The sequence below is a fragment of the Chiloscyllium plagiosum genome, unplaced genomic scaffold, assembly GCF_037043375.1.
Source record: "Chiloscyllium plagiosum isolate Xiang-an unplaced genomic scaffold, Cpla_swu_hap1 HiC_scaffold_1, whole genome shotgun sequence".
Classification (NCBI taxonomy): Eukaryota; Metazoa; Chordata; class Chondrichthyes; order Orectolobiformes; family Hemiscylliidae; genus Chiloscyllium; species Chiloscyllium plagiosum.
Window position 1 is genome coordinate 14,030,384 of NW_028270139.1, and position 20,153 is coordinate 14,050,536.

The 20,153-nt window shown below is 42.6% G+C and overlaps 1 protein-coding gene across 3 annotated transcripts in view; it reads left to right on the top strand.

The window, feature by feature from the left end:
- Positions 1-20,153, top strand: part of fstl5 (follistatin-like 5) — a 540,838-nt gene that overhangs the window by 456,853 nt on the left and 63,832 nt on the right. For all 3 annotated transcript variants that reach the window (XM_087977338.1, XM_043698740.2, XM_087977263.1), the window contains one exon: positions 469-603. In XM_087977338.1, coding sequence (XP_087833464.1) covers positions 469-603 — 135 coding nt within the window. The remainder of the gene's footprint in view (positions 1-468; positions 604-20,153) is intronic.

The window sequence follows — 20,153 nt, forward strand, 5'->3', positions numbered from 1 at the left end:
GTCCAAACCAGCTCAAGGACTCGAGCATGTTACTGACACTTTATGCTAATGCGATATCTTGTGAAATGCTGGGAGATACGAATAACAAAGTCATTAAACCAATGCCCCGAGTGACAGAAGATCATCATCATCAAAAATCTCTGACAGGGTTGAGAGAAGAGCAGAAATTTCTCCTGGAGCTATTGGCAACAAATGTTCCACCACTAAAATTATCAGAAAAACTGAACAGATGAATTGGCAGTTTACCTTCTGGGCTGTGGGATATTGGATTATGCAAACTAGCTGCTATAATTAGTTACATTAACACAGTAATTTTTATCTCAAAACAATTCATTCCATCTGAATTATTGTGGAACATTGCTGAAATATATAATATATAAATATTGGTATTCCTTTTCAATCTAAATGTTGATTTTGTTTGAAAATTAAGTAAAAGGAGCATATAAAATATTTATTTGTATTTTGCAGCAAATGGGAGTGGAGTGCACATTAGTAACGTGCGCTATGAAGATACTGGTGCCTACACCTGCATTGCCAAAAATGATGCGGGAGTGGATGAAGATATTTCATCACTTTTCGTGGAAGATTCAGCCAGAAAGACACGTATGTAAAACTTTTGGAAACATTTTATTATTGGCCTTATCAGCACGGATTTTGAGTGCTTCAAAGAATATGAAAGGATGCTGCAATGCATGAAGTTTTCATTCAAAGTGAAAAAACTCTGAATCTCACTAACGGAGGTAATGGAGCAGCTAACCTGAACTTCATGCCAGTCTTCTGTTGTGTGAAGTACTATGAAACATTAATGAATAAGTCATTAAAGCAAAACTTTGTCTGTCAGAATGTCATTAAAAGTCTGACAGCAGAATTGAGGAGTAGAGAGTTTTCTTTGTCAAGTAGACAAAAGAAGGAACATATGAATTTATTGTGGGAATCTTTGATTGTGCAAACTAGCTGCTGCAATTATTTGCATTGAAAGTATCACAATAAATTACATGAAAATAACCCTACCTCAAAACAATTCATTTTATGGGAATTTTCATGCAGTTATTTCTGAGATGACATAACATTCAACTAAAGTGAATTGAATCCTTGGAAAATTTTTATTTGTTCACACAAAGGGCAGAATTTTTTTTATTCACTCGTAGGACTTGGGTGTCTCCGGCTGGCCAGCATTTATTGCCCATCCCTTGTTGCTCTTGCGAAGGTAGTGGTGAGCTGCCTTCTTGAGCTGCTGCTGTCTGTCTGCTGTCTATAGATCCACAGTGCTGTTAGGGAGAGAATGCCAGGAGTTTGACCTAGGGATAGTGAAGGAACAATGATATTTTCCCAAGTCAGGAATGGTGAGTAGCTTGGAGGGGAATTTGCAGAAGGTGATGTTCCTACATGTCTGCTGCCCTTCTGGATGAAAGTGGTTGTGATCTTGGAAGGTGCTATCCAAGGGGAGGGAGTGGATGTTTATGGATGTGGTGCTAATCGAGCCAACTGCTTTATCCTGAAGCTTTTTGACTGTTGTTGAAGGTGCTGTCACCTGTACAAGTGGAGATTGTTCCATAACCCCTCTGATTTGTCTGTTATAAATAATGGACAGGCCTTTGGGGAGTTACAAGCTGCAATACTCCTGGCTTCTGCATTCAAATGTGTTCAGGTTTCCCACATGAGAGCCACACCACTGTCACCTGACAAGCAGATTGGTGAGAGTAAGCTCAAGTGCATTTTTCTGTGTAGTCGGTTTGCTCAGCCCTTTTGCAAACCCAGTGGACTTGATCAGCACGGTAGACAGTGGTACTGATGAACCACTCTTGACGGTGGACATGAAGTCCCCCATAAAGAATTTATTCTACACCTTTGCCATCCTCAGTGTTGCCTACAAGTGGTATTCAGCATGAAGGAGGGGCTTGGTAAAGCAGTGCAGAATGTAGTTATCAGCAGGAAGTTTTCATGGCCAATGTTGACATGATGCAGTGAGATATCATGGAGTCAGGGCCATTGCTGAGGGCTCTCAGGGCAACTCCCTCTCAATTGTAATCCATGGACCTTTGTGGGTCTTCCTTGCCACTGGAACAGGAAATCCCCATAGCTGGTGATAGTGCTTTCTGGGATATGATGTCATGGGTATATCTGTCAGGCTGTTGTTCGGCTGTTGCTCTCCCAATTATGGCACTCGCCCACAAATGTTGCTTAGCTGGACTTTGTGAGGTCAATAAGACTACGTTAGCCATTGTCACTTCACAATCTGTATCAATGATTTGGATTTAGGGACAAATGACACAAAACTACAGCAATATGTGTTTGGATGTTGGTGGAAAAAGGCTACCATCTAACTCATTGATGTTCAATGGCCATACTATCACTGAAACCCCACTATCAACATCTTGAGTATTGCCATTGACCACAAACTGAACTGGATTCGTTGTATGAATCTTGTGACTACATCAGCAAATCAGAGATTAGGGGTTGCATCTTGCATTTTATTTGGCTAGGTTAAAGTTGAATGAGTATTTTGGAGGGATTTCAGTTGCCAGGCCAGGTTTTATGCTGCATCTTACCAAACTTGATTCATAAACTACGTATGGGCTCTGGCCTGAAACATTGAATCTCCTGCTCCTCGGACGCTGCCTGGCCCGCTGTGCTTGTCCAGCAACACATTCTCAACTCTAATCTCCAGCATCTGCAGATCTCACTGTCTCCTCATAAATTACTCACCCTGCTCTCTCTGGTTTCCCTCACACCTGATTCTAGTCCCATCTTCCTAAATGTCATTGCCAATCAGAGAGCATCCCAGATTTCACTGGCATCCATTCTGCAATGCCATCTTTAAAGCTTGTTGTGCACCTGACAAGCACTGTCGGTCAGGAGCTGCCCTGTATGTTCCTTCCATCTGCCTGAGACTGGTGAATTCAATACACAGCTCTGCAGACAGGCATCTGGAGGTGCTGGTGGATTTAGTAATACAGAGGCAAGACTTTGTCTTTTCACTGAACCAGCATTGGAGGCCACAGTGTTGGACTTGTCACATGAGGAGCAGTTCAGGACTCTAGTTTTGAACTCAGAGTTTAAAAGGATCAAGGCGGCATCTCATTGAAACAGATTACTGAAAGGCCTCGGTTAAATGATCATGGAGAAGATATTTCCACTCATAGGAGAGACTAGGACCTAAGGACGTAGTCTCAGAACGAAGGGAGGAGCGTTCAGAGCTGAGATGACGAAGAGCTTCTTCAGCCAGAGGGTAGTGCATCTGTGGAGCTCATTGCCGCCGAGGGCTATAGAGGCCAAGTCATTGAGTGTCTTTAAGACAGAGATGGCTAGGCAATAGGATTACTAAGAGGATCAAGGGTTACAGGGAGAATGCAGGAGAATGAGGTTTAGAAAACAACCAGCCATGATGGAACAATGGAGCTGACACGATTGTCTGAATGGGCTAATTCTGCTTCTATAAATCGTGGTCTAATGGATACCAGTTCATGCCGTCCTGGTCCAAGGTTGCTTCTTGGAGATGAAGTCTCACAGAGAAATGCAGAGCATTGTCCGGTGCAGATCATTGATCTTCTCCAACACACAAAAATCGAAATTTCTGAAGAATCTGTGATGAGAAAACCAAGTTAATGTTTCAAGTCCAGTGACCTGTCAGGGTGTTTGTTTCAAATCTCCAACTTCTACAGTTCTTTTGTTTTATTTTAATGACTTTCTCCCTAAGTGTAAGTGATCAGATTCCCTACAGTGCAGAAACAGGCCCTTCGGCCCAACAAGTCCACACTGACCCTCCGAACAGTAACCCACCCAGTCCCATTCCCCTCTGAATGATGCACCTAACACTATGGACAATTTAGCATGGCCAATTCACCTGACCTGCACATCTTTGGACTGTGGGAGGAAGTCGGAAGAAACCCACACAGACACGGGGAGAACATGCAAACTCCACACAGACAGTCACCTGAGGCTGGAATCGAACCTGGGACCCTGGTGCTATGAGGCAGCAGTGCTAACCACTGAGCCACCATGCCACCAGCTTCTCTCTACTACCTCAAACTCAGTACATCTCCCCTTTTGTACTCACCTCCCACCAAGCTTCATTCTCTACCACTGTCACCAATGCCTGCAACATCTCCCCCACTTGCTCACTCCAACTTGACCACACTAACCCTGCATGCCCTTTGTGCTGCCTCATCACTCACTCAAGACACTTCCCACCTACGTGAAAAGAAATTGCTGTGCACCCACTTTCATCTTTCCTAAAAACCTATCTCTCTCTCTCTCTCTCTCTCTCATTCCAGGAGGAAAGTAGCTCCCAGTAGGGCAAAAAGAATAAAGACAGTGTTAGACAGCCAACTTTCAACTCCTCACCTCTTATGTGGAGAATACCCTGACTCTGATCACCCTGAGTGGCGATCTGACCCTTTCCAAACCCCTGTACTGGTATCAGAGGCTGACCTTGGCTAAATCTGGCTCTGGAAAAGGCCTTCTCTGAGGTCTGCTGGCAATCATGACAAACCCCTTTGTAAAATGACTGAAAAAAATGATTGAGGCATTTGGTTGAAAGAAAAACATTGAAGGCAAAGGAAGATACAAGTTTGTGAGGAAAGTACGGGGCAGTGTGAATAGATTTGACTTGGTCTAATAAACAGCCAGCACAAACGCAACCTCCTATGCTGTGGACTTCAGTTGTTGGATTAAAATAATATAACATTTCGCTGTATTGATCTAAACTGTTAGTTGCAATAATAGATTTCTGATAGATAAATTCTGCCAAGTTGAAGAAATTGAATTCAATAAACACAATAATTATGGACTGATACCAGAAAATGACCATGAATTGCCTAATTGCTGGGAAGTACCCAATTGTTTCAATAATGTATGATAGGAATGGTCTATTATTCCTGACTAGTTTACTATGTTTGCATCTCTGACCCTGCATTGTGTAGCTGACAGTTGGTGCCCTTTGAACAATCAGGAATGAGTAGTAAATGCTGTCTTGCTAGTGAAATATGAAAAGCAATTACTTCAAATATTAAGGGCAATTTTACAACTTTCCCACAGTACTATTGGGGAGCCTGAGCTCTCCATATGATTTTCCCAAAATTAAAAAGAATAGTTAGGGAAATTAGTTCACCGTGCATCAACATCACAAGGAGCAGTCATGATAGATGTGTCTGTAGCAGCACGAAGAGAGAAAATTGTACCTAATTCCGCTTCCTCATGACAAAAAAAAAATATTCCTGTTAGTCCGAGCCCCAAAGAGCGAAGCTTTTTGTCACTAGAGGAAATTCTGAAACATTCTGGACACACGCATCAAGAGTCAAATGATGGCCAGAAACCCGCAGCTATTCTGAAGGAGTGTCTCCGGAATGGGAGCGTTCACTGCCAGACCTGCTATGTTTTTCCAGTAATTTTTGTCTTTGTTTCGGGTTTCCAAAATCTGTAATATTTTAGTTTTGTTTTTGTCAGAAACCTGCACTGTATGTGTGACAGTAAGACAAAAGTAATTTTCTTTCCATTGATGAATAAATGGCCAAAGGGTCAGCTTTACAGTCCAATTTTGGATCCTTTGCGATACTGGAAGGCCTATAATTTGATATGATTTAATTTATTGTTCCATGTTTTTTTTTATAAATACAGTGAAGAATGTTGTTTAGCATTGCCACTGTACGGTGCCATTTTAAAACACACAAAATAAAGTGAAACACAAAATATAGAGCCAGAAAAATAAAACAGTAAAATTCATCTTATAGTCTTAACACAATAAAGTGAGGTGGTCTTTGGAACAACTCCTGCTTATTACTCAAACATGGATTTGAATCCACATTCCTCACCCTGATTCCTTAAGTCCCTGCTGCTAAACCGATTAGACCACTGCAACCATACTTCACCATGCCACCCACCACTGCTGGAACAAAGAGGCGTCACTGTCTGGCACCATCCCACCTCCATCCATGCTGTACCATAGTTCATGTTGCATCACCCTCACTGATGAGGTTCTGGGACCAAACAATGTGGCATGTGCAACTGTATACAATGCTGCAGCTGAGGTATAATGCATGTCTTATACAGATTCAACGTCATCTCCTTGCTCTTGCAAGCTATGCCCCTATTAATAAAGCCCGAAACACCGTTTGCTTTATTTACGGCTTTCTCCTTCTGTCTGTCATCTTCAGTGATATGTGTACATATACAGCCAGGTGCATCTGCTCCTCCACCCCTTTTAGACTTGTAGCCCCTTAGTTTATATTGGGTTACTGCTTTTTGATCAAAATGCATCACTTTCTCTGCATTGAAATTCTGCTGCCACCAATCCATCCATTTCACCAACTTGTCTTTTTAGACTTCCACACTGAACTCATCACATTTTGCAATTCGTTCATGTTTTGTGGCATCTGCAAACTTTGAAATTGTTTCCTGCACACCGAGATTTAGATTATGATATCAGGAAAAGTGAGGGTGCCAATATCAACCCGGGGGGAATTCCACTACAAACCTTCCTTCAGCCAAAATATATCCATTGATCATTACTGTCTGTTTCCTAACACTCAGCAATTATAATCAATTAGTCACCGGGACTGCATGAGATGCACCCAAAGATTTTAAAGCAAGTGGAGGTAGAAAGTATGGAGGCATTAGCCGTAATATTTCAATCTTCCCTGGTCTCCATTGAGGTGTCAGAAGATTGGAAGATTGCCAACAATATGGCCTTGTTCAAAAATATAGTAAACTAATGCCTGCAATTACAGACCTGTTTAACTTCAGTAATGGGGGACCAATTATTTGGGATAGAACCCACTGGCAAAGGATAAAAGCTAAATTGATGAGGAAGAAGAGTATAGCTTTCTAAAGAGAAAATTGTGGTTAATGTTTTGGAACTTTTGAAGTGGAAACAGACAAGATGGATGAAGATATTTATGACCATGGTATTTCTGGATTTCTGGAAGGCATAAGATACAATGTCTCACAACAAACATGTGAGGAGAGTCACAGGTTATGGTGTAAAAGGGTCAGTGGAAAACCTGGATATAAAAGCCAGTTCAAGTTCAAACTGAATAAAGAAACTTCTTCCCCCAAAGGGAAATGAATATGGCGATTGAATTTTGACAACAACCCAACCAATTACTTTACTGACATCAGTATTTTATTAGGTAAAAACAATGACTGCAGATGCTGAAAACCAGATTTTAGATTAATGGTGCTGGAAGAGCACAGCAGTTCAGGCAGCATCCGAGGAGCAGCAAAATCGAGGTTTCGGGCAAAAGCCCTTCATCAGGAATAAAGGCAGAGAGCCTGAAGCGTGGAAAGATAAGCTAGAGGACGGTGGGGGTGGGGAGAAAGTAGCATGGAGTACAATAGGTGAGTGGGGGATGGGATGAAGGTGATAGGTCAGGGAGGAGGGTGGAGTGGATAGGTGGAAAAGAAGATAGGCAGGTAGGACAAGTCATGGGGACAGTGCTGAGCTGGAAGTTTGGAACTAGGGTGAGGTGGGGGAAGGGGAAATGAGGAAACTGTTGAAGTCCACATTGATGCCCTGGGGTTGAAGTGTTCCGAGGTGGAAGATGAGACGTTCTACCTCCAGGCGTCTGGTGGTGAGGGAGCGGTGGTGAAGGAGGCCCAGGACCTCCATGTCCTCGGCAGAGTGGGAGGGGGAGTTGAAATGTTGGGCCACAGGGCGGTGTGGTTGATTGGTGCGGGTGTCCCGGAGATGTTCCCTAAAGCGCTCTGCTAGGAGGCGTCCAGTCTCCCCAATGTAGAGGAGACAGCATCAGGAGCAATGGATGCAATAAATGATATTAGTGGATGTGCAGGTAAAACTTTGATGGATGTGGAAGGCTCCTTTAGGGCCTTGGATGGAGGTGAGGGAAGAGGTGTGGGCGCAGGTTTTGCAGTTCCTGCGGTGGCAGGGGAAGGTGCCAGGATGGGAGGGTGGGTTGTAGGGGGACGTGGACCTGACCAGATAGTCACGGAGGGAACGGTCTTTGCGGAAGGCGGAAAGGGATGGGGAGGGAAATATGTCCCAGGTGGTGGGGTCTTTTGGGAGGTGGCGGAAATGTCGGCGGATGATTTGGTTTATGTGAAGGTTGGTAGGGTGGAAGGTGAGCACCAGGGACATTCTGTCCTTGTTATGGTTGGAGGGGTGGGGTCTGAGGGCGGAGGTGCGGGATGTGGATGAGATGCGTTGGAGGGCATCTTTAACCACGTGGGAAGGGAAATTGTGGTCTCTAAAGAAGGAGGCCATCTGGTGCGTTCTGTGGTGGAACTGGTCCTCCTGGGAGTAGATACAGCGGAGGCGGAGGAATTGGGAATATGGGATGGCATTTTTGCAAGAGGTAGGGTGGGAAGAGGTGTAATCCAGGTAGCTGTGGGAGTCGGTGGGTTTGTAAATATTTACAGTGTCAAGTCGGTCGTCATTAATGGAGATGAAGAGGTCCAGGAAGGGGATGGAGGAGTCAGAGCTGGTCCAGGTAAAATTAAGGTCAGGGTGGAATGTGTTGGTGAAGTTGATGAATTGCTCAACCTCGTCGCGGGAGCATGAGGCGGCACCAATGCAGTCATCAATGTAGCGGAGGAAGAGGTGGGGAGTGGTGCCAGTGTAATAACAGAAGATCGACTGTTCTATGTAGCCAACAAAGAGACAGGCATAGCTGGGGCCCATACATGTGCCCATGGCTACCCCTTTGGTCTGGAGGAAGTGGGAGGATTCGAAGGAGAAATTGTTAAGGGTGAGGACCAGTTCAGCCAAACGAATGAGAGTGTCGGTGGAAGGGTACTGTTGGGGACGTTGGGAGAGGAAAAAACGGAGGGCTTAGAGACCCTGGTCATGGTGGATGGAGGTGTAGAGGGATTGGATATCCATGGTGAAGATGAGGCGTTGGGGGCCGGGGAAACGGGAGTCTTGGAGGAGGTGGAGGGCGTGGGTGGTGTCCCGAACGTATGTGGGGAGTTCCTGGACTAGGGGGGATGGGACAGTGTTGAGGTAGGTAGAGATGAGTTCAGTGGAGCAGGAGCATGCTGAGACAATGGGTCGGCCAGGGTGGTCAGGCTTGTGGATCGTGGGAAGGAGGTAGAACCGTATTTTGTTGCCTGATTTTCATAAAAGAGTTCAATTCTTAAATTGCCACCATAGTATTTCAACCCATTATTTTTTATTCATTCACGGGATGTGAACGTTGCAAGTCAGCTAGCACTTATTGCTTGTCCCTAGTTGCTCTTGAGAACATGGTGGCCAGCTACCTTCTTGAACTGCTTCAGTCCACATTGTGTCGGCTGACCCACAATAAAGTTAAGAGATGTAATTCTAGGATTTTGACTCAGTGCCAATGAAGGGATGATGATATATTTCCAAGTCAGGAGGTTACGTAGCCTGGAAGGGAAGTTGCAGGTGGTGATGTTCTCATTTATTTGCTGCCCATGTCCTTCTAGATGGAAGTTATCTTGAGTTTCAAAGGTGCTGTCTAAGAATTTTCGATCGATTTCTGCAGCATATCTTGTAGATTGTACATGCTGCTGGTCCAGTGTGTTGGTAGTAGAGGAAGTGGATATTGTGGATGTCGTGCCTATCAAGTGGGCTGTTTAGTCCTGAATGTTGGCAAACTTCCTGAGTGTCATTGGAGCTGTACCCTCCAACAAGTGGAGAGTATTTCATCACACTCTTGACCTGTGACTTGTAGATGATAGGCTCCAGGAGTCAGAAGGTGAGTTACACTTTCAGTATTCCAAGTTCTTGTGGCCATTGTATTTATATGGTGGGTCCATGAGTTTCTGGTCAATAGTAATCCCAAGAATATTTGTAACACTATTGAATGTTAAGGGGTGGTAATTATATTGTTTCTTATTGGAGATGGTCATTGCCTGCATTTGTGTGGTGTAAATGTTACTTGCCAATTGTGTTATGAAGATGTGAGTGTACTTTTAAGAGAGTTAAAAACAGCAGAACTACCAGACACAGCAATAAGTGTTCTCAACAATGCAACAATGTAACACTGAGTCAAACAACTTCATTAGTTCATTGCCTGGAAACAAAAACAAATTGAATTCGGCCAATCAGTTTAAATTAAACCCTGAGAAAGTATCAATTTCCAATCAAATTTGAATTGAGTATATTGGCAATCTTAAAAGCCAATCCGATGCTCTGGGGTATAAGACTGGGGAAATATTAAACAGTTGAGAGGAGAACTGCAAGTCCTAGCATTTAACAAATTGCTTGAAAAAATATCTCTCTTGAAAGTACCTTTTTGATCAGTAACTTGTGACACAGAAATTCCTAACAAGGAGACACAGGAAGATCCAAAGCCAAAAACCTATGGCTGCCTGGTTTTGAGATAAGAATTGTTGTTTTGTAAATCTTAATTGAGAGTTTTATCAGACTCGTATTATAGAAGGGAAGGTAAAAGATAGATTAAAGAAAGGAATTGTAAATAGTGGTTAGTTAATTATTCTTTGTTATACTTTAAGAAATAAAGTTGTTAAGTTTTACTTTACATAGTTCTTGGCCACTCAAGTTTTCACTGGTTACTGCACAGGATAAATCTTTTCTGTGTTGCTGGTTTCAAATTAAGCAGGAGAGTTTATCCTGTATTGTAACACTTGTCAGCCCAAACCTGAATATTGTCCAGATTTTGTTGCATTTGAACATGGACTGGTTCAGCATCTGAGAAGTTGCAAGTAGTGCAGAACATTGTGTAATCATCAGTGAATATCCCCACTTCTGACCGTATGATGGAGGGTAGGTCATTGATGAAGCAGCTGAAGATGGTTAGGCCTAGGACACTGTCCTGAGGAACTCTTGCAGAGATGTTCTGGAGCTGAGTTGACTGACGTCCTACAACCACAACCGTATTCCTGTGTGCCAGGTATGACTCCAACCAGCAGAGAGTTTTCTCCCACTATACATTAATTCCACTTTTGCCAGGACTCCTTGATGCCACACTCGAATGAATGCAATCTTTATGTCAAAGGCTGTCACTGTCATCTCACCTCTGGTTGTCAGCCCTTTAAAAAAGGTGATAGTGAGCTCAGAAGCTGAGTGTCTTTGGCAGAACGCAAACTGGCGACACTGATCAAGTTATTGCTGAACAGGGGCTGCTTGATAGCACTGCTGTTGACACCTTCCATCACTTTACTGATGTTAAAAAGTAAACTGACCAGGTGATAATTGACTGGGTTGGATTTGTCTGACTGTTTATGTACAGGATATCCCTGAACAATTTTCCACATTGTCGGGTTGAAGCCAGTGTTGTACCTGTACTGGAAGAGCTTGGCAATACCAGTAGCACATTCTGGAGCAGAGGTCTTCAGGACAATTGCTGGAATGTTGTAAGAGCCCAGAGCCTTTCTTGATGTTATATAGAGTGAACTGAATTGGCTGAAGACTGGTAGCTGTGATGCGGGGAACCACTGGAGGAGGCCAAGATGGGCCATCTACTCAGCACTTCTGGCTGAAGATTGCTGCGTGTCCTTCAGACTTATCTGTTGCACTGATGTGTTGGGCTCTTTCATCAGAGGCTGGGGATTTTCTGTAGCCTCCTCCTCCTGTGAGTTGTTTAATTGCCTGTTACCGTTCATGACTGGATATGACAGACTGCATCACTTTAATTTGATCTGTTGGCTGAGAACTCACTTAGCTCTTCCCCTCTCTTGCTGCTTATTCTGCTCCTGGCATGACCTCCTATAATCTCCATTGAACCAGATTTGATCCCCAGGTTTCATGATGATGGTTGAGTGGAGGATATTCCAGGCTATGAGGTTACATTTTCAGTTGTAAGGTTTGTTAAAAATCTGCCCTATATGGTACAGCAACAGTGCCACACAACACTTCAGAGGGTATTTTCAATTTGAAAGGCCTTTGTCTCTACACTGACTGTGGGGTGGCCTCACTTCCCGATGCTACCATGGACAAATGCATCTGCAGCAGGCAGATTGGTAAGGATGAGATAAAGTATATTTTTCCCTCTTGTTGGTTCCCTCACCACCTGCTACAGATCTAATCTAGCAGTGATGTCCTTTCGTACTCAACTAGCTTGATCAGTAGTGCTGCCAAGCCACTCTTGGTTGTAGATATTGAGGAGAAAGTGAGGTCTGCAGATGCTGGAGATCAGAGCTGAAAATGTGTTGCTGGAAAAGCGCAGCAGGTCAGGCAGCATCCAGGGAACAGGAGAAGGGCTTCCTGAAGAAGGGCTTATGCCCGAAACGTCGATTCTCCTGTTCCCTGGATGCTGCCTGACCTGCTGCCCTTTTCCAGCAACACATTTTCAGCTGTAGATATTGAAGATACTTATAGATTTCAATATCTGCAACCAAGTGGAGGAGTACTCTTTCATCATCTGAGAGAGGGACAGTATACGGTAACCAGAATGGGTTTCCTTGTTCAAGTTTGATCTGAAGGGGGTCTGGAATCACTGTTGAGGGGTTTGAGGGCAATCGACTGTATACCACTATGCTGCTACCTCTTCCAGGTTTGTCCTAGCAGGACTTTTCCAGGAATGATCATCCTAGTCTCTGGGACATAGTCATGAGTATTTCTGTGTCAGTTTATTGCTTGACTAATCTATAAGACAGCTGTCCTATGGAGGACTTGGCTAAATGGGGCGAATCTGCTGTTGTCTTTTCCAATGCCTAGGTCGACATCAGCTTGTCTATCTGGTTTAATGTCTTTGTTGAGACTTTATAGTGATTGATACAACTGAGGAGCTCACTAGCTATTTCAGAGTACAGTGTGGAATTAACCACATTGCTATGGGTCTAGATTGACATGTCGGCTCGAGCAGATGAGGATAGCAAGTGAGTCTCTGAAGGACATTAGTAGGCCAGATGGGCTTTTCCAGCAATTGGGAATGATTTCACAGTCAGGAGCAGGTTCTTATTTCCAGATATTCTGAATTGAATTTAAATTCCACCATCTGCTATGGTCAGATTCAAAACCTAGTCCCCAGAACATTATCTGAATTTCTGGAATAATAGTGTAGCAATAATATTACTTGTCCATCATTTCCCTGGAGTATTAGGCCTGTAACATGACTGCTACAGAGAAATTCCACCATCTGCCATGGCAGGATTTGAACCCTAGCCCCCAGAACATTAACTGAATTTCTGGATTAATAGTGTAGCAATACTACTACTTGGCTATCACCTGCCCTGGAGTATTAGACCTGTAACATGTCTGCTACAGAATTGTTTCCTTTGTGAGATAAAGATCAATTGTTATGACTTAAGAGAATGACATTTTGGGGAATTGTGTTTGCATGTAAGTTGCAAAGGGTGGCTGTGAGTAGATATCTGTTGACATTAGCTAGGCACCACATAAGGATAAATTATCATGTATTGTTGTTTTGAAGAGCTAAGTATAGAAACAAAGCAGGTTGTAGTTGACACTAAATTGGAGGAGGATTAGAAGCAACAAATAAGTAGACAGACGAACAGAAAGAAATCTATATAGTGTGGAACAGTGAATGTTGAAAGTTACATTTAATGTTGGCAAATGCAAGATTGTGAGACCTGGGTTGAGAAATAAATGTTGTCATCTCACATTTATTCTCTTCATTGTTTTGTTCTCCTATTAGAAATGTAAAATTGGAAATGTACCAGCTTCCCATGGGACTTACTCCAGGAAGTTATGTATCAGCAGTCTGCTGTCTGAAACTAAATAATCCATCCTGTGCGACCATTCACCAAGAGTAGTCTGTGTTTTGGGGTTGGGTTTAAAGTATTATATGCATTTTCCTTGCTATTAAGTGGATGTATTTCTAGTGTAGTACCTGTGTTTGCTGTCAGAGATTGTTCATACAACAAGCAGGAGTGTAATCTGATCTATGGCCTGACAGATTTATGCTTATCAGGAGTGAATAGTCACCTCTTGTTTGGAGCTTGAAATATAACTTTAGATTACTTACAGTGTGGAAACAGGCCCTTTGGCCCAACAAGTCCACACCGCCCTGCCAAAGCGCAACCCACCCATTCCCCTACATTTACCCCTTACCTAACACTATGGGCATGGCCAATTCACCTGACCTGCACATCTTTGGACTGTGGGAGGAAACCGGAGCACCTGGAGGAAACCCACGCAGAGAACGTGCAAACTCCACACAGTCAGTTGCCTGAGGTGGGAATTGAACCCGGGTCTCTAGCGCTGTGAGACAGCAGTGCTAACCACTGTGCCACCATGCCGCCCACTAGAAGCGTTCAGAATGTGATTTATTGCCAATAATTCTTCTGACTGCTTCAAGTAGCTATAATGGAATCAATCTGTCTTATCTCATATTTTATGTACCTGTTTACCTAATTTGTTTCTGGTAATTTACGTTGCTGCTTTTAAGAAACACAGTAGAAACTATCAAGGAGTTCTCATCCTCTTCACACAAGGGCAAACATTTAACACTTTCCCTCTCCACAGAAGCTGCCACGCCTTTTGGGTTTCTCCATCAATTCCAGTTTTTGTTTGTTTGAGATCTTCAGCATCCAGAGTTCTGTTTTATGTTTTTGGTTTTAATCCAATTTTTTGTTCCTTTCTGTCAATTTAATTTCTATGTGGAAAACATTAACAAGTAAAGATTGATTGATTGACTGATTGATTGATTTGATTTAATTCATTACGGTCATGTATCTAGGTACGTGAAAAGTTTTTGTTTTGCATGCAGTACAGGCAGATTACATCATACAAAATACATAGGGGTAATAGAACAGAGTGAAGTGTTACTGCTGTTGAGAACATGCACAAACAGCGAAATCAACGTTAAATGTAAAAGTCTGGGAGGTCCGTTCAGAATTCTAATAACAACAGGGAAGAAGCTGTTCTTGAATCTGACGGTTCAAGTGTTTACACCTTTGTACCTTCTGCCTGATGGAAGGGCTTGGTAGAGATTTTAAGTGGGGTGGGAGAGGTCTTTAATTATATTAGATGCCTTTCCAAGGCAGCAAGAAGTATAATTGGAGTCAATGGATGGAAGGTTGGCTTGCATGGTGGACTGGGCTGTGTTCACAACTCTCTGTAGTTTCTTACAGTCCAAGGCAAAGCTGTTGCATATCAAGCCATGATACATCCAGTTAGAATAAATTGGAGAGAGTTTTTACAGGTGTGCTGAAATTTCTAAGCCTCCTGAGGAAGTAGAGGTGGTATTGTGCTTTCTTAGCTGTCGTGTCAATATGGGTAAACCAGCACAAATTGTTGAATATCGTACCTTCAAGGAACTTGACACTGTCAACCACCTCGGCCTCAACTCCATTGATGTAGATAGGGGCATGACCTCCACCTTGCTTCCTGACGTTAATGACCAGGTCTTCCCTTTGACTAAGTTAAAAATCACACAACACCAGGTTATAGTCCAACAGGTTTAATTGGAAGCACACTAGCTTTCGGAGCGACGCTCCTTCATCAGGTGATAGACTACAACCTGGTGTTGTGTGATTTTTAACTTTGTACACCGCAGTCCAACACCGGCATCTCCAAATCATTCCCTTTTACTGACATTGAGGGAATCATTGGTATCTTTACACCAGGCCAGCACGTACTCTATCTCTTTCCTGTATTCTGTATCGTCATTATTTGAGATCAAACCTACAATGGTGGTATCGTCAGTGAACTCGTCGGTGGAATAAGAGCAAAATTTGGCCACACAGTCATGAGTGTACAAGGAGTATAGTAAGGGGCTGATGTGGCTGTTGTCTATTCTCACTGATTGCTGTCTGTGAGTCAGGAAGTTGAGGATCCAGTTGCAGAGGGTGGAGCAGAGTTCTTGGAGTTTGATAATTAGCTTGTTTGGAATTATAATGTTGATGGTGGAGCTGCAGTCAATAAGTAGGAACCTGATGTAAGTGGTCATTGAGGCATGCTGTATGGGTTTTCTTGGGTACTGGGATGACCAATATTGTCACTTTTATTCCAGGACAGAATTACAGTTAGTTCTGCTGTAATGTGGTAGTTCTACCCTGTTCAATGCTGAAAATATGTTGCTGGAAAAGCCCTTCTTCGGGCTCATGCCCGAAACGTCGATTCTCCTGTTCCTTGGATGCTGCCTGACCTGCTGCGCTTTTCCAGCAACGCATTTTCAGCTCTGATCTCCAGCATCTGCAGCCCTCACTTTCTCCTATCCTGTTCAATCCCCTGTTACAAGAAAATCACATAATAGCAGGACTATTGAAACTAATGAGGCCAGAATCACATTATAGTTAATATACGCTGCAAAACTTCATGCTTTAGAAACAGTGTCTCCAATTCACCAGTCGGGTTGTAGCAAATTTGTGTTAACAAAACACGTGCTGTAGCAGAATGACCTGTACACTGAAAAGCTTTTACACTGGCTGCCTTCTTTGGCGCCATCTTAAGTACAAGTACCAAGGTGCAAATCTTAGAATAGAAACATATCGTAATGTTAAACAAAAGTGGATTAAAAAGAAAGCAGTAGCATTACTTACAGAGTCTGAGAATGAATTAGAAGTGAGGTAGTTATAACATTGTGCAAAAGGATTTACATTACCGTCTGGTAAAAATTCCAAATAGCAGTAACTCAGCATATGGTGCCAGACCCAAGCCCAACAATTGTCCTGCATTGCTCCAGCCCTTAGACTGCTGCTCACCGGCACTCAGCAGCAATAAAGTAAGTCATGCTGTACTGGGATTTCCCTTGCACCGCTTCAAGACATGGGATATCCCACATTCCACTCCGGGACTCGGGATTCCCCTGCTCTGGAATTCGGCCCGGCCCATGCTCGTTATGCTGCCGCTGCGGGACATGGCCTCTGCGCATCTGTAACAGTGACTGAAGAAACCGGTACATCTGTGGCTATTGGGGTGGGTGACACTGTTTCACTGGCTGCGTTAATAACTGAGTTGATAAGGGGCAGCCAATCAATGAGATTTACTTCTACCTTCTAAACGCTTTCATTAAGGTTCCCTCAGAGATTAGCATGCAAAATTAAAGCACATGAGATTGAGGTAGTCAACTGAAGTGGTTATAGGAGAAAGTGTGGACTGCAGATGCTGAAGATCAGAGTCGAAAAGTGTGGCGCTGAAAAGTACAACCGGTCAGGCAGCATCCGAGGAGCAGGAGAATCGATGTTTCAAACATGACCTCTTCATCAGGAATGCTCAAAGCGTCGATTCTCCTGCTCCTCAGATGCTGCCTGATCTGCTGTGCTTTTCCAGCACCATACTTTTCAACTGAAATGGCTATAGAACTGGCTGGCCGACAGGTAACAGAGATTAGGAATAAACGGGTCATTTCCTAAGTGGCAGCCAGTGACTAGTGGGATAACACAGGAATCAATATCATAATTGATAATGCTGGAATGTGGGATTGGAATATTTAGATGGCGGTTTTTGACTCACACGGATGCAATGGGTAAAGGGACTTTTTCTGTGCTGTAGGCCTCGAATACGCAGTGACTGATCCAACCCATCTTTTTCTCCATTTTAAAACTGCTCACTGACTTGCCAAATTGTACTTACACACAATTTCACTGAAGTCTTGTCAGCTTTTTCATATTGTTAATCTAAAATTATCTCCTATTTCATAGAGAGACTTTCCAAGACTCCTGACAAGGCTGTGCCTCAGACATTTCAAACTTCACTGAATAACGTGCTTAACCTGATTAAAATGGGCATTTACATAAACTTATATTTGAGTATCTCTGGAACTAAACATTCCCTTTAAAAGTAAGGGGCTTTCCATTTAAGAAAGAGATAAAATATTTTACTTCAAAAAGGTGGTAAGTCTTTGAGACTCACTTCTTCTAAAAATGTTGAACATTAGTCTTTGAATAACTTTTAAGACAAATATCATTAGATTCTTGATAACTTTTGGTCAACTTGCTTATCAGGTGTTGGCGGGAATGTGGAATAGACAAATCAGCCATGATCTTATTGAATAAGATAGTAATCAGGACACCTTGCTAAAATTATAGAAGTCACTAACCAGACACCACCTGAAGAAATACTGAGAACAATTTTAGGTGCCATATCTAAAGAAAGATATAGTGGCATTGTAGACCAGGAGGTTCATGAAGTAGATTCCAGGTGTGGAGGGAAATATTTGTAAGGGAGGGAATTAGCAGGTTAGGCTTGTACTCATTGGAGTTGAGAAGAATGCGTGAAACCTTGTTGAAATACACAATGCTTGACTTGACAGGATAGATGTGGAGGGGTTGTTTCATCATGTAGGGAAGTCTAGGACCAGAGGCCGTAATCTCAAAGTAAGGGGAGAGTCAGATGAGGGTTATTTTTTTTTCTCTTAGAGGATTATAAATCTATAGCATTCGTATCCCAGAGAATTGTTGAGGCTGCATTACTAATTATATTCAAGGCTGAGAGACAGATTTCTAATGTGTATGGGAATCCAGGTTTATATAGATAAAGTAGTGAAGTGGAGTTGAGGGTTATCAGATCTTTTATTTTGCACGAGTATGCTGGACTCCCTTATTATAGAGAAAAGGGTTGCTTGTGTGAGTTTTTAATTGTCCACCTCTGTTCCTGACTCGATGTGCAGGCCATAGTTAGATCAGATGGGATTCAGGGTGAGCTTGCCAATTGGATAGAAAATTGGCTTAACGGCAAGAGACAGTAAGTGATGGTGGGTTTTTTTTTCAGATTGGAGACCTGAGACTACCAGTGTTCCACAGGTACTGGGCCCACTTTTGGTCGTCATTTATATAAAATGATTTAGTTGAGAATATAGAAGGCATGGTTAGGAAGTTTGATGATGACACCATGATTGGTGGGTAGTTCTGGGCAATGAAGAAGGATTTCTAAGATTACAAAGAGATCTTGATCAGTTGGGTCAATAGACTGAAAAGTGGCAGATGGAGTTTAATTTGGATAAGTATGAGGTACTGCACTTTGATAAAACAAAGAAGGACAGAACTTATACAGTTGAAAGTAGGACCTTGGATAGTGTTGTAGAACTGAGAGACCTCAGGATTCAGGAACATAATTGCATCATTGATAGGATAAATAAGAAGGCATTAAGCATTCTTGCCTTCATTGTTCAGACCTTTGAGTATAGGAGTTGGGACATGATGTTGTGCAAAGCATTGATGAGACCTCACCTGAAGTACTTTGTTCAGTTCTGATCATCCTGTTATTGGGTGGATATTATTAAAATAAAGAGGGTTCAGAAAGGATTTACCAAGATGTTGCTGGGTATGTTGGGTTTGAGTTATGAGGAGAAGTTAAATAAACTGGGACTTTTTTTCACTGGAGCATTGAGGTTTATAAAATCATGAGGCGTACAGATAATGGTAGGTGTCTTTTCTGTAGAGTGGCGGATTTCAGGACTATGGACATATTTTTAAGATTTGGAGGTGCCGGTGTTGGGCTGGGGTGGACAAAGTTAAAAATCACACAGCACCTGGTTATAGACCAACAGGTTTGTTTGGAAGTACTAGCTTTCAGATTACAGCTCCTTCATCAGGTAACTAGTGGGGCAGGATCATAGGATACAGAATTTCTGGCAAAAATCACAGGTGTCATAGAACAGATGTGATGTATTGAACAAACTTAGCTGGTTGTTAACTCTTTAATCACTTAGAATGGGAATGCAGACTTCGATTCGTTAATATATAAATCCCAAAACTGCTTTCAAGTCACATTCCTGAGATAACTTAAGGTTTTATTTTTAAAAAAGCGGCATCTCAGCTCAGACAATGCATTGAAGGTATTCTAAGTGATTAAAGACATAACAGCAACCTAGGTTTGTTCGATGTGTTGCATTGCATTGAATTGAATTTATTGTCACATGTACCGAGGCACAGTGAAGAGTTTTGTCTTGCAAGTAATACAGGCAGATCACAGAGTTAAGTAGCATAGATAAGGTGAAAGCCAAAACACAGGTACAGTCTGTTAAATTTAAAGAGTGTAGAACGATTGTAGAAAATAGAAAACTTAGATCTGCACACAGGAGCTCGCAAGGAATTGACCATATCTGGTGCCACCTTGCTCCAAAAAAAGCATTCCATCAATTGTATGACATTTTGATCTTTTACTATATATCCTGTGTCCGATCATCCTGCCCCATTAGCTGCCTGACAAAGCAGCAGCAGCTCCAAAATCTTGTACTTCCAAATAAACCGGTTGGACTAGAACTTGGTGTTCTGTCGTTCATATTTTTAAGGTGAAAGGAGAAAGATTTTAAAAAACGTGAGGGACAATTTTTTGTTATACAGAGTGGTTTGTATGTAGAATAAAC